The following is a 14,926-nucleotide window of genomic DNA, read 5'->3' as shown; positions in this document are numbered from 1 at the left end:
ACTTTTAATGTTGTCGTGTCTTGCATTTCTGAAAATTTGGAAACGAGCCCCTGTGAGTGTGGCAACATTGACAATTTGATAATTTCGTATAGATCAAGAATGGCACTTATAGTAATTTTGTGTTGACTACATTTTATTAATCATAAAATATTACTCTCATAACTTGTGAAGTTGCTTCATTTTTTTTGGTGACTTACATAAATAAATGCTAGCATCTGAATGGTCTCTAGACCGAAAGTAACTGGCGGCCATATTGTTTAACCTACAACACCTGGAGCTGTATTCCTCCACTGACCGAATCACTGTAAATTGTAGTATACAGTCTCATGAATAGAATTTGGTTTACTAAGGACATATAGGCAAATGCAACACAGAATGTAAATATATATATATATATTATATGTGTTATGTTTTTATAATGTAAAATTCACAATATAAAATAAATTATGTTTTTTGGGTCACCCGAGACAAAACCATGTGACCTATTCTAATCACATTTGTTTCTTGTTGTGCATCATGTTTCGTCCGTCCGTAAACAATTTACATTTTTGACTTCTTCTCAGAAACCCCTGAACCAGCTTCAATGAAATTTTGCTGAAATCCTCTATGGCTAAAGGTCAACCAAAACTGAATTATATGGTCCCAGCCCCCAGGGGCCTGAGGAGCAGTGCCAAAAGTGGTCAAATTGACGAAAATTTCCAAAAATTTCTTCTCAAGACCCATATCAGGTAGAATCAAATATTCTCCATAGATAAAAGGGTCTTACTAAAGGTGTTTTACTAAAATTGTGAATTTCTTGACCCTAGGGTCTCATGTTTGCCTGTGAGGAGGGGTAAACTTTACTATAGTTAATATTGGGGAGTCACATTTTTGGCGATCATTTGTTTGATTTCTATTGGAAATCATTCTAACTTGGTTAACATTATCAACATGGGATAACAGTGTGATGGTATACACACGTTTGCCCTGACTGAGTCCCAGGGGTTAATTGGCAGGGCCAAAAAGGGTTAAATTAACTGAAATGTTTGAAAACTCGACAGGTGACTTTTAAGGCCTTTGGTCCTCTTAAATAACATTTATATCACTCAGCACTTATTAGAGCAGAGTGTCTAAACTTTAAAAATTCTTATCCTAATCAGGATTTCTCCGTCTGATCAAATACGTACTAACCCCACTGTAGTTTTATCATAGAGATGGTGGAAACATGGATGTTCAACAATGCAGATATGACTTTAAATAACTGAAGTATGAAAACTGGTTCCTCTTTAGGGTGAAGAAAACATAAGATCACCACCAGTGCCTACGCCAGAGTTTGAAGCATGCTGTCGGCTCATCGAGGCCATGGAGGAGTTACCAGAAAATGTGATGACATTAGTCCGAAAATGTCGGCCTGACCTATGTGTAACTCTTCGTCATGTGGTACGTTATTAACAAACTATAAGACACCTGACTTTGTTTAAGACACCTGACTTAACTTAAGATACCTGACTTAACTGATATCTGACTTTGCTTATGACAACTGAATTTCCTGACACCTGACTTTACTTAAGACAACTGAATTTACTGACAGCTGTTTTAGATACCTGACTTTGATAAAGACACCTGGCTTCTCTTAAGACACATAACTTTACTGATACCTGACTTTACTTAAGAAACCCGACTCTGCTGAAACCTGACCTAACTTAAGACACCTGACTTTACTTAAGACACCTGACTTTACTTAAGACACCTGACTTTACTTAAGACACATGACTTTACTTAAGACACATGACTTAACTTAAGACACCTGACTTTACTTAAGACACCTGACTTAACTAAGATACCTGACTTTACTTAAGACACCTGACTTTACTTAAGACACCTGAAATTACTTAAGACACATGACTTTACTTAAGACACCTGACTTAACTTAAGACACCTGACTTTACTTAAGACACATGACTTAACTAAGACACCTGACTTTACTTAAGACACCTGACTTTACTTAAGACACCTGACTTTACTTAGGACACCTGACTTAACTTAAGACACCTGGCTTTACTTAAGACACCTGACTTTACTTAAGACACCTGACTTAACTAAGACACCTGACTTTACTTAAGACACCTGACTTTACTTAAGACACCTGACTTTACTTAAGACACCTGATTTAACTTAAGACACCTGACTTTACTTAAGACACATGACTGTACTTAAGACACATGACTTTACTTAAAACAACTGATTTTCCTGACACCTGACTTTACTTAAGACACCTGGTGTAACTTAAGACACCTGACTTAACTTAAGACACCTGACTTATCTTAAGAAACCTGGCTTTACTTAAGACACCTATCTTTACTTAAGACACCTGACTTAACTTAAGACACCTGGCTTTACTTAAGACACCTGACTTTACTTAAGACACCTGAATTAACTTAAGACATCTGACTTTACATAAGACACCTGACTTGACTTAAGACACCTGACTTAACTTAAGACACCTGGCTTTACTTAAGACACCTGATGTAACTTAAGACACCTGACTTTACTTAAAACAACTGATTTTCCTGACACCTGACTTAACTTCAGACATCTGACTTTACATAAGACACCTGACTTGACTTAAGACACCCGACTTGACTTAAGACACCTGACTTTACTTAAGACACCTGACTTTACTTAAGACACCTGACTTTACTTAAGACACCCGACTTTACTTAAGACACCTGACTTTACTTAAGACACCTGACTTTACCGACTCATGACTTTACTTAAGACACCTGACTTTGTTAAGGACACCTGACTTTATTAAGAGACCTAGCTTTTCTAACACCTGACTTTATTTGAGACACCTTAGTTACTTTGCTTAAGACACCTGACTTTACTTAAGACACTTGACTTTGCTTAAGACACTTGACTTTGCTTAAGTCCCTTGACTTTGCTTTCAACCGACTTACTGACGCCTGACAGAGAGGAGTGTTATAATTGTTTTTCTTATCCAAAATATTTAAAAAAAAATTGAAACATATGTAAACTATTTGATAGTGTGTATTAGAGGTGAAAAGGAGGAAATGAGTAAATGCCTAGGTGATGACAGTTCAAATTCTCATATCAGATGGTCAACAACAATGATTGGTATAAGTTGATGGAGCTTGTTTCATCAATGTTTGGAAAGTAAAGAAAAGGTTTATATCTATTTTGATTTGAAGGATTCATTTAAAGATGTTTATATGAAGATATATGGTTTCTTGTTTATCATCAGGGATTTTGCCAGGTGTCTGTAGATCCAGTACAAGGCCACGTACTGTACCAATTGAAAATTGGCCAATACATACATTTTCATTTAGACATTACTCATTATATTAGGAATGCACACAACCTGATGTGTCAATGTATGCTAAACAATTTAGATATTACTGTTATCTGGGATTCTAATGACGATCATAATTTGGAAACCACTGAAATAAAACTTACTGTAACAACACTAATGCTATTTTTCCCAGTCCTGAGAAAGAAAAAAAAAAAGTTTTCCAATTTTAGGATGGGACCCCAATTCTGGAAAACACCAGGCAAAATCTTTGTTTATTTTTATAGAACTACCAAAAAAAGAAGCTAGCACAGTACCATAAAACAAATTATTTTCAGATTGAACAGTTTTTGGAGAGAAAGCCTATGGTTGAATTTACCCGACATGTGGAGGAGTTGGCACGGGACGAAGTTGGAATGGAACTATTGAAAGTTCTTAATATTGAGGTGGACATGGTACGGAAAAATCCACTGATAGCTCGGAACTGGAGACTCGCTGATTGTGTGGATGAACTATATTGGTGGCTTTGTGCTATATATTTACGGTGACATCTCACTATGACGTCACAGAGGGCTGTAAGGGAGATAACTTAGACCGTCACATCAAAATGTAACAACAGAGCAGGTTTCTTTTTTGTTGTACAAATGGTTTTACTATTTGTACAAAAGTTGCTCATTTGAAAAATGTGAGGGCAGGCATAGTTATGTTATTGTATTTTCTGATGATCCTTGACAAAGACTTTGAAAGTCATGTATTAATAACTGAAAGCTTGTCAAGACTTATGCCAATATGTTACGGTATAACAATCCAAGAATCAGTTTATTTGTATAGAAGAAAAGACCTTTGTGTGTCAACTACTTGGGCGTTGTTTCTAATGGTAGAACTTTTCAGGGGATAAATGGTGAGCCAAAGGAAGAACGGGAAAAAAATTGTTATTTCATAAAGTTGAAGTTGGAACTGAAGATATATATTTTATTATTTTATTTCAGTCTGCAGGCAATATTCCTTTGCTATAAAATTCTAGGGATGTTTTTGGGTCCAAGCCCTAGGTGAAAGATTGATACTTTTTATTGGTTGGGTTAAAAACTCTTCCTTGCTGCATTTTAGGCAGAAAAATTTCTTTTTATCGCTATTTCTCAGAAAGTATTTTAGGGATCTTTCTCAAATGTCATAAATAAGTTCCGCTTGGTCTATAGTTGTGCATATTGCATTTTGGGATGATCGGAAAAACAACTTGGTCGACAGGCGGCCATTTTTGATTTTGACAATAGAAGTTTGTTATCACTATTTCTCAGAAAGTACTGAAGGAATCTTTTCAAATTTCATATGCATACATCCACCTTGGTCCTGAGTTGTGGCTATTGCAATTTGTAACTGATAAAAAAAAAAAACATGGCCGATAGGAGGTCATCTTGGATTTTGACAATAGCAGGTTACTTCTGCTATATAGTGTTAATATAAAGTTATTAATTGCTTTGTAGGAAGAGTGAAAGAAGGGAAAAGAAGAGAAAAGATCAGTCTTTCATTTGACTGATATGGATCTTTCAATGGTTTGCACCAAGATCCCTTTAGAATCTCTTGTTATTTCTATATTTGCATACCACTATCCTCCTGAAGCCTATTAGATAATTATAATTTAATCATGACACACAAATGAACTTGTAGGTTGTCCAAATCAAAGTTTTTAATACAAAAATACCAAACAAAAATATTCATGTATACTGTAGGTTGTGTCGAGATGTCCATGTACACGTATTTAAATGCTATATTCTAGGTTTGGTTGAAATAACATTCATACTTTTCGAGAAACTAATTTGAAATCTTCCAAGTCAACATTTCCAGCATCCCTATAATTTCCAGAGTCACTGGACCATAAATTCTGGATGATATTCCAGAAATGAAGGCTGTGTTAAGATGTCCATTGTTTGATCTAACTATATATCGGTTAAAGGTGGACTTACACATTTTGAGCAATGGATCTAAAAATGAAACTATCCAGAAGTTTTGCACGATTCTACACGAAAAACTTCCAATTGAATTGTTGACACTGTCCTAAACCCAAAATTTTCAAGTGCAATTTTGAGGATATATTGACACCGCTGTACATGGTTGTCGCTGCTGGATATGTAGCACCAAGTCTTTCTTTGCACCTTTTTCGCAGACGAGAAAAAAAATTCTCTAATTCTATGTCATTTACTTCTGCGAATTATTTGTAATTCTGTGAAGTCATAAGTGATTCTCTGTTTTGTACAGTCCTGATTTTTCTCTATCTTTCTGTCTATTCTTTATCTTAGTAAATTAAACACAGATATTTCAAACACTAATTGTTAAATCGAACACTGCTTTTGTGTTTAATGTATTTTGTGGTCCATCACTTCTAAATTATACCAAAATTTCCTTTTGGAGTCCAACAACCAGTTGTTATCTCGGGAAAAATTCCTGGCCTCGGTCTGATGGACAAATTGTGACTGGTCAGCCTTATCAGTGTTAGCGGACTCTATAGCTAAAGATTTTGACTCTATCAATAGATCATTAAGCTCTTAAAAAAAAAAAAATTACCCATTGATCAAAACTTCAAAGAAAACATTTTGCAAGCTGAAAAATCTACACTGTTTTGCCAAACATCAGAAGGAAACGTTATGATTTATAGTTGTATCCCTATCCATTGTTTTGTATATACAATATAGTGTTGACATTTAGTGCTGAATTATGCATTTTTTGAGCCAGTTTTTTTTAATATGACTTTATTTACTTATAACAATCTAATAAACAAGCTTTGGTTAAATCAGTTACATATGATATATAGAATCTCACAATTGTTTATATTAAGTCTGCCTTTCACAAAAGTTTTAATCACTGAAAATATTTTTGGTATATCTAAGTGTAATTATATATGACTGAACAATATTTGATGGAGCATTTTATTTATTGAGAATGAGTTGATTATAGCTATACAATTGTACTTACAAATGTATAGAGAAAGGCAATGTGTTTTATAAAAATCTTGTACTTTAATTCATTTCAATCACAGGGGCTTTTAGCAATACTTACATGTAGCAAGAATTAATAGCATAGAAGAAATATGTAACAGTACATAATTACATCAGTATGTTACTAGCCCCTGTGATTCAGTATGAGGATTTCACATTAGGTGCCTTTCAAGTATTAACTAGCTGCATTTGAATGAGAATTTCAGACTTTGTTTGATTCTTTTTATACAATTTTCAAAGACATATGTATGTACTATTTAAAATATATTTTTATGAGAATTGTATGCCTTAATTCACCATAAAAACAAAGTTAACATGATATTTAATTACCGGTATTGTAAATTGTTAGCAGATCTACCGGGATCAAATTACATGATAAATACTTTGTATTTAGCTGAACAGTATGAAATATTTTGTGTCCTTAGTTAGGTAATAAGCCTCATGAAGCAATAATTAACACTGCAATCCCAGCAAGAATTATGTTTAGTACATGTATATATCCAATGGCCGAGTGGTTAAGGTGTCCCGACACTTTAACACTAGCCCTCCACCACTGGGTTGCGAGTTCGAAACCTACGTGGAGCAGTTGCCAGGTACTGACCGTAGGCCGGTGGTTTTTCTCCGGGTACTCCGGCTTTCCTCCACCTTCAAAACCTGGCACGTCCTTAAATGACCCTGGCTGTTAATTGGACGTTAAACAAAAACAAACAAACCAAAATATCCAATACAGATAATTAAGGACTACATTAAATCGTATCATCCAGTGAACCTTCACTTCTGGCCTTCCCAATATCTAGTCGGTCTAATTAGATATTGACCGGAAGTATTCTGACCAGTAATTTCGCATGTCCAAATTGACCACAAGAAATTTATTTTGAAACTGGCAATAGTGTTTAAACTCATTTGAAAATGCTCTTACAAGGTACAGAACAGCCATACATTCACAACTTGTGTAGAATATGAACTTTTAACAGACTAAATATCATTGCATCTATTGTAAACATACATATTTTAGCAGTAATATTATCTTTGCACTTTTCACATTAGAAGCATTACGCTTAAGTATGATTGCAGTAATTGCACTTTCTATATACTCTTTCGTTATGAAATAATTTTGGCGCACCAATTCACAAATCCAGCAAAATTTGAGTACGCCAAATGAAATATGATTACAATTTAAGCATCATAACATTCCTAGAAATGTTGGGGTATAAAACCAGCAAAATCCATCTATCACAAATCCAGTTTCATTGCCACAAAAACAATCCATGCAGTGATACATTTTATTTAAAATTTGTGAAAAGTAAGTATAGAATTGTCAGAGGCTGTCTGTTGTTTTTCAATTTTAAAAATAAATATGATTAGTGCATGCATACTTGTAATTTTAGCATGTGTTGATATAACCAGATCAAAATAAATATATTTAAAAGTTCAGATTCTTGTCGTTTCATTTTTCTGCTATGACCAATAGCCCATGATCAAACAGAGGACAAACACACAAATTTTTTGAACAATTTCTTTTAATAAATTTTCAGATCATTGCATGTGTAAATGACAAATACATTTAGCCCTATAAGTGAGGATCACCCAGTGATATCTGACAATCACCCAGTGATATCTGACAATAACCCAGTGATATCTGATGATCACCCAGTGATATCTGACAATCACCCAGTGATATCTGACAATAACCCAGTGATATCTGACGATCACCCAGTGATATATGACGATCTCCCCAGTGATATCTGACAATCACCCAGTGATATCTGATGATCACCCAGTGATATCTGACAATCACCCAGTGATATCTTACAATCATCCAGTGATATCTGATGATCACCCAGTGATATCTGACGATCACCCCAGTGATATCTGACAATCACCCCAGTGATATCTGACAATCACCCAGTGATATCTGACAATCACCCAGTGATATCTGACAATCACCCAGTGATATCTGGCGATTGCCCGGTGATATCTGATGTTCGCCTATTGATATCTGATCTTTCAACAAAGCTATACAGATAACTAGTTTGTGAACAATAACATGACTCTTTTATTGAACTATGGGTAAGTGACTCCATGCATGTTTAATTGAAATCATCTGTAATTTATCTAAACATATGTATATAAATATATTTCTTTAACAGTTCAAAATTTATAAGCCGGGCAAGCTTGATCTGTGGGTGATACATTTTGCCGATAAATTTTGTAACAAAAAAGCAAAATTGCCCCAGACAATGTTAAAAAAGTTGTACATGTAATAAGAATAAAGACCATGCAAAGAAGAAATGGAAGAATCTGTTCTACAACATCCATTGTCTGTCTTATTTCAAAAGGGAGACAAAGTAACAAATTTCTAGATAGTCAATGATGACAATATCAAATATTCTAGCAGTACCCATGATAAAAACCAATATACTGTCTGTATAACAGTGATTATCAACATTCTGACAATAATCATAACTAATATTCTGTCAGTTTCTGTGATCATAACAAATATTCTGTCAGTAACCTATATAGACAAACAATATTCTGTCAGTAACAAAAATATTAACCAATATTCTGTCAGTAACAGTGATAATAACCAATATTCTGTCGGTAACGATGATATTAACCAATATTCTGTCAGTAACAGTGATAATAACCAATATTCTGTCAGTAACAGTGATAATAACCAATATTCTGTCAGTAACAGTGATAATAACCAATATTCTGTCAGTAACAGTGATAATAACCAATATTCTGTCAGTAACAGTGATAATAACCAATATTCTGTCGGTAACGATGATAATAACCAATATTCTGTCCGTAACAGTGATAATAACCAATATTCTGTCCGTAATAGTGATAATAACCAATATTCTGTCCGTAATAGTGATAATAACCAATATTCTGTCAGTAACAGTGATAATAACCAATATTCTGTCGGTAATAGTGATAATAACCAATATTCTGTCAGTAACAGTGATAATAACCAATATTCTGTTTGTATCTGTGATAATAACCAATATTCTGTCATAACCAATATTCTGTTTGTATCTGTGATAATAACCAATATTCTGTCAGTAACAGTGATAATAACCAATATTCTGTCGGTAACGATGATAATAACCAATATTCTGCTTGTATATTTGAAAATAACCAATAATCTGTTGGTAATAGTGATAATAACCAATATTCTGTCAGTAACAGTGATAATAACCAATATTCTGTCGGTAATAGTGATAATAACCAATATTCTCTCGGTAATGGTGATAATAACCAATATTCTGTCAGTAACAGTGATAATAACCAATATTCTGTCAGTAACAGTGATAATAACCAATATTCTGTCCGTAACAGTGATAATAACCAATATTCTGTCAGTAACAGTGATAATAACCAATATTCTGTTTGTATCTGTGATAATAACCAATATTCTGTCATAACCAATATTCTGTTTGTATCTGTGATAATAACCAATATTCTGTCAGTAACAGTGATAATAACCAATATTCTGTCGGTAACGATGATAATAACCAATATTCTGCTTGTATCTTTGAAAATAACCAATATTCTATCAATAACAGTGATAATAACCAATATTCTGTCAGTTACAGTGATAATAACCAATATTCTGACAGTTACAGTGATAATAACCAATATTCTCTCCTCAACAGTGATCATAATATCTAATATTCTAACTCAAATATATATACTAAAATGGAATGTCTTGGTTAAATATAATTTCAACAAAATAATTTGGCTGATTGGGAAAATAATTGTTTGTACAGTAAAAATGATATAATACATTATTATGATATATTTAACATAAATGAATGCTACAAAATTTTACATTTTGTTTCATACAAAAAATAAACAAGCTTTCCTGCATGATAATTTTGTAATTTGTTCTTTAACAAATTAATGTACAAAAGTTTAGTTTGCATAGCCATATCAAGTTGTGAAACTATTGTTAAAACAGTTTCATATAAATAAAGATTGTAATGGTAATGATTGTATACACAGAAATACGTGATGAGAAGTAAACGGTGAAAGTATTGCATATTAGACTAATACGATTAAGTACAAATCTGATTTACTGTCGTTATCCTGAACACAAAAGGTCACGCACTGTACAATATCACACAAGAATCAAACAAATTAAAGCTAGGAAAACCTCTCATGAATAACACTGCACAGGTATATATCTCTTTAACAGTGAAAACCACAGGAATATCTAAGGCATTTTGTTCAAAGTATGTCATTTAAAAACAAAAATATATAGTTCCGACAACAGACAAGGGAATGATATTGAATGGCAAAACGTAAAATACATATCGGATATTTCACCAAAATGATTTTAACTTTGTGTAAGACCAGTGCTTTGTCAAGGGCACCCTAATACAGGTGTTTTTTGAGAGCATGGTTAAGAAAGGTACTTTTTCGAGAGCACACATAAGACAGGTGCTTTTTTGAGAGCACGCATAAGACAGGTGCTTTTTTAAGAGTACACTTAAAACAGGTGCTTTTTTCGAGAGCACTCCATCTCCTTTGCCATTGTATGCTAGCTAGTGATCACATTAGAATATTGGGTGGGAAAATTTTAAATGACCAAAAACTGGTGTATAAAGTAAATGCTGTATAATAGAAATCTTGACATCTATTACATTACAAGTAAAGAAGCTCTTAGAAATCATCTTATCATATAACATCATAGACCATAGGCACATGAATAGGTAACTGATGAAAACAAAACATTGTACATTATGTAATAATATATCTATCTAGTTAAATATGTGCCATGAACCACCTTTAGTTAAAAGGAGTTTGTCTACCTCTAAAAAAAAAAAAAAACTCTTAGGAAAATAAAATTAGACATCACAGTCTTTCTATATATAGTGACAAGAAGTTTGATAATGTCTATTATTACTTACACAACCTCTCAGAAAATATCTGAGCGTCATATTATTACACATCAAACAGATGGTTGGTAAAATTGTCCTAGCCGATGTTCTTGTTGTCACTTAGCTTGAGGAGTTCTAAAGTAGTGTTCAGCAATTTTTTGTTTCTAATATTTGTTACTTTCATTACCAGAGTTATGTATGAAATAAAATCACTATATAATAGATTTCATTTTCAAAAATCAAGATCATTAGGAAAATGCTGCAAATTCTTTTTGATTATGAGCCTTAAGCTTATCAATTACATTTTATGGTAATTGTGTGATTGCAATTATCTGCAATTTTTTTTCTTCATTTTTGCAGAATCATCAATTTTGAAATAGTAGACTAAAGTGTTTCACAAATAAGCCCTCTCTAAGCTTTAATACTAAACTTTCACAAGAGGAAAGGTGGGCTAAGGATAATTTCTCCAACATTACTGGCAATAACCTCAAAAACTCCCTACAGTATACTACCAAAGAGATATAACTACGGAAGGAAGGCTGTGGGAATACACTAGATTCAATCACACAGTGGTCAGTACTGTTTTATTTAGGCAAATCATGAAGTGTTATTTTATTACACACAATGAAAAACAACAATCCTGTTGAATATAAAGATGATCTGGTAATACAATGCTAGAAATTACTGTAGTACATGTAGTATGTATCTGTTGGGAGAATAAAATATTTGACCGTAGAATGTAGTTTGTCCGATCATATATAGGTAGCAACCGTAACATTCAGTTGTAAACTTAACAAAAGTGACTGGTCACACTTTCTATCTTTGATAGTTTTAGATATTTATGACCAATAAAAACAGCTAAATTTACTTATCTTTCAGTAAAACTTCAACCTCACAATTTATACAGTATAACTTTAAAAAAAAAAATTTGTTACTTAACTGAAATTGTTCATGATTAAAATGTGTATATTTTTTTCATTATTTTTATCTAAACTAAAAAAATAAATGATACAAATTCCTTTTAAGCAGGCACTTCCAATATAAGAAATTTCAACCAGTGACTTCACCGGTGAAAAGAAAAATAATGACATTAAAATTAAATTCATGTTTATTAACTGAATTCACATTTGTTCTTTGCAAGTACAATTTGTATATTACCAATATAGCTTATAGCGTTCAAAAACAAGTTCTGATTAAGTAGAAGGGCGAGTCAACTGCAACAAATAAATCTTGGTTATCATTTATTTATCTTATCTTGTATAGCATATATATATTGCATTAGAAATAAACAACAGAGATTGGAACTAGAAAATGTTAAACATTTTCTTTCAATTTCATAAATTTGATAGAAATAAGATAATCTATGAACTCAGTAAAGTTGACTAATGCTAAAAACGGAAGATTGCACAGTACAAATTGAAAAAGAGTAGAATAAAGATAGTACCACTTTTCAGTTAACTGATCAAACTTAACAGATAAATAGTCACCACATAATGTACATTAAATAATATACAGAAAGTAGAAAACATTAGACTCAATATATTCTACTTTCATTTTCTATATACATGTTATTGATAAAACAATACAACTTTGCCTGACAAGCTAAATGGTACCTACTTGCACAGATACTGTATTTAGCTAAAATATTTACAAAAAATATAATATTTCATCTTTCAAAACAATTCTTATTTACATGTAAAAATCAACCAGATTAATTTTCATATTTCTATACAAAAAATATGTACAGCATTCTATGCATAGATATGTACATTTAAATTATTTAATAAAATTGTTCCACAACTTTTCTCTTCTATAATGTAGACTTTAAAGAACAGAATAAAAAGACTAGAAAGGGGAGATAACTCAAGCCTACAATGATTTGTCTCGTCGAATGAAAGACATTAAAGCACAAAAGGTATGCAGAAATATATATATATACATTATCATATACAATTATTAACTGGAATAATATTGAAGAATATTTCATGAAAATAGCACCAAATACATAAACAGATATATACAGAATCATACCATCAACCTGCTAAACTGTTTTGTAATAGAATTTCGATGTCATGGCTGTAGATGGTATTTGTGCCCCCTGTTCAACCAAAATATTTCTAGCCGTCCACATGCACGTATCAGGTTTTACCTTATTCACTCCTTTATTTATTGGACACTAAATTTGACAATGTTTGATAAACTACCTCTGACTCAGTTATCTCCCTTTGAAAGAACAACAACCATTCTGTGTCTGATAGTAAGCATGAGGACATTGCCTGCTTATCAAGGAGGTTATGCTTAATCTTTTAATAGACAGATTAAAACCACAAAAATATAATCATATAGAAATTAAACGAAAACAGAATATAATATCTGTTATATCAACTGCATCATTTTGATAAGAAAATATATCTTTAAAGGTTTCAAATTTTTAGCAAAATTCGAAATATTTCAACCATTAAAAGAAAAAAATTACATGGTTAAAGTTTATTTTGCCTAGTGTATTTATTTAACAATATCATTGCTATAAGTATTAATTCAAGTTAAAGGAGACAATCTTTTCTCTGTTATATCAGATCAGATTTATTTACAGAACTCTATACAAGTACTATAAATACATCTTTAAAAACTCATTTTAATTATTAACTAGAAAATGCATATGTCAGTATAATTCAATTTCGAATATACTTTTTTATATATTTTCTGGCACTATACACACTGTTTCCTATAAAAGCTTAATCAAACTGATTATAATTTTTCATCTGATATTTCATTTTAACAGAACAGAATTTTATCTCTTTTGTATAGGAATATTTTTAACACTTACATACCTGGCTAGACAATGTCATGTATCCATTAATAGAATGAGTTTAATATAGAAGAGAGATAGAATTACCATTAATTATAACTTAGAGAGGGGCAAATTTAAAACAAGGGACACAAATACCATACCACAGTATTGGCTGAAGACCAATTCAGATCAATTAAAAAAAATCTAACTTTTAAAAAAGAATTACAGTTAAACATTTCATGTGTCTTTTTTTTCTTGTAATGTTTAACAAATTATAATATTGGTACCAGAAATAGCACAACCCAATCTACTCAAAAGAAACTCCTCACAAATAAATGCATGGATGGTTATGTCTGTGATCACAGTCTGAATTCATATTAAGTCATTATAGCGCCGTGCTTAACCGTCGGGGCCTTAGTCCACACAAGTCATTATAGCGCCATTCTTAACCCTCAGGGCCTTAGTCCACACAAGGCACTATAGCACAGTGCTAGCCCTCAGATCACAGTCCACACAAGGCACTATAGCACAGTGCTAACCTACAGATCACAGTCCACACAAGGCACTATAGCACAGTGCTAACCTACAGATCACAGTCCACACAAGGCACTATAGCACAGTGCTAGCCCTCAGATCACAGTCCACACAAGGCACTATAGCACAGTGCTAGCCCTCAGATCACAGTCCACACAAGGCACTATAGCACAGTGCTAGCCCTCAGATCACAGTCCACACAAGGCACTATAGCACAGTGCTAGCCCTCAGATCACAGTCCACACAAGGCACTATAGCACAGTGCTAACCTACAGATCACAGTCCACACAAGGCACTATAGTGTTTAACATACAGGTATCCTTGGTGTCAATCACACAACACTCTCGTAATATTTCTTTACTTTTGTCTGGCCTTCCTTAATGTTGTGAGACATAACTTCTTTCCTCAGTTGGCATAGCTCCTTTTCTTTTGC

General features: G+C 32.8%; 3 protein-coding genes across 10 annotated transcripts in view; 1 reads left to right on the top strand and 2 right to left on the bottom strand.

Moving 5' to 3' along the window:
- Nucleotides 1-7,713, top strand: part of LOC117317702 — a 21,376-nt gene extending 13,663 nt beyond the window's left edge. Inside the window, exons 8-9 of the mRNA XM_033872578.1 lie at nt 1,270-1,419; nt 3,628-7,713. Of these exons, the coding sequence (XP_033728469.1) occupies nt 1,270-1,419; nt 3,628-3,837 (360 nt within the window). The 3' untranslated portion in view covers nt 3,838-7,713. The remainder of the gene's footprint in view (nt 1-1,269; nt 1,420-3,627) is intronic.
- The window catches only part of LOC117317700, a 93,221-nt gene continuing 85,860 nt past the window's right edge, over nt 7,566-14,926 (bottom strand). Inside the window, exon 17 of the mRNA XM_033872577.1 lies at nt 7,566-14,926. Within this exon, the coding sequence (XP_033728468.1) occupies nt 14,825-14,926 (102 nt within the window). The 3' untranslated portion in view covers nt 7,566-14,824.
- Nucleotides 7,782-10,073, bottom strand: LOC117317703. Of its 8 annotated transcripts, none has more exons than XM_033872584.1 (3): nt 9,455-10,073; nt 9,335-9,394; nt 7,782-9,287 (listed from the first exon to the last, which is right to left on the bottom strand). In XM_033872584.1, the coding sequence occupies exons 1-3, from the start codon at nt 9,946-9,948 to the stop codon at nt 8,795-8,797; spliced, it is 1,047 nt and encodes a 348-aa protein (XP_033728475.1). In that variant the 5' UTR covers nt 9,949-10,073; the 3' UTR covers nt 7,782-8,794. The 8 variants fall into 8 exon arrangements, with proteins under 8 accessions (XP_033728475.1, XP_033728477.1, XP_033728474.1 ...); XM_033872586.1 differs by having other exon boundaries at nt 9,335-9,364; nt 9,545-10,073; XM_033872583.1 differs by having other exon boundaries at nt 9,335-9,694; nt 9,742-10,073.

The sequence above is a fragment of the Pecten maximus genome, chromosome 19 (assembly GCF_902652985.1).
Source record: "Pecten maximus chromosome 19, xPecMax1.1, whole genome shotgun sequence".
Taxonomy (NCBI): Eukaryota; Metazoa; Mollusca; class Bivalvia; order Pectinida; family Pectinidae; genus Pecten; species Pecten maximus.
The sequence above is the reverse complement of the archived record's forward strand: the minus strand, read 5'-3'. Positions and strand labels throughout refer to the sequence as shown.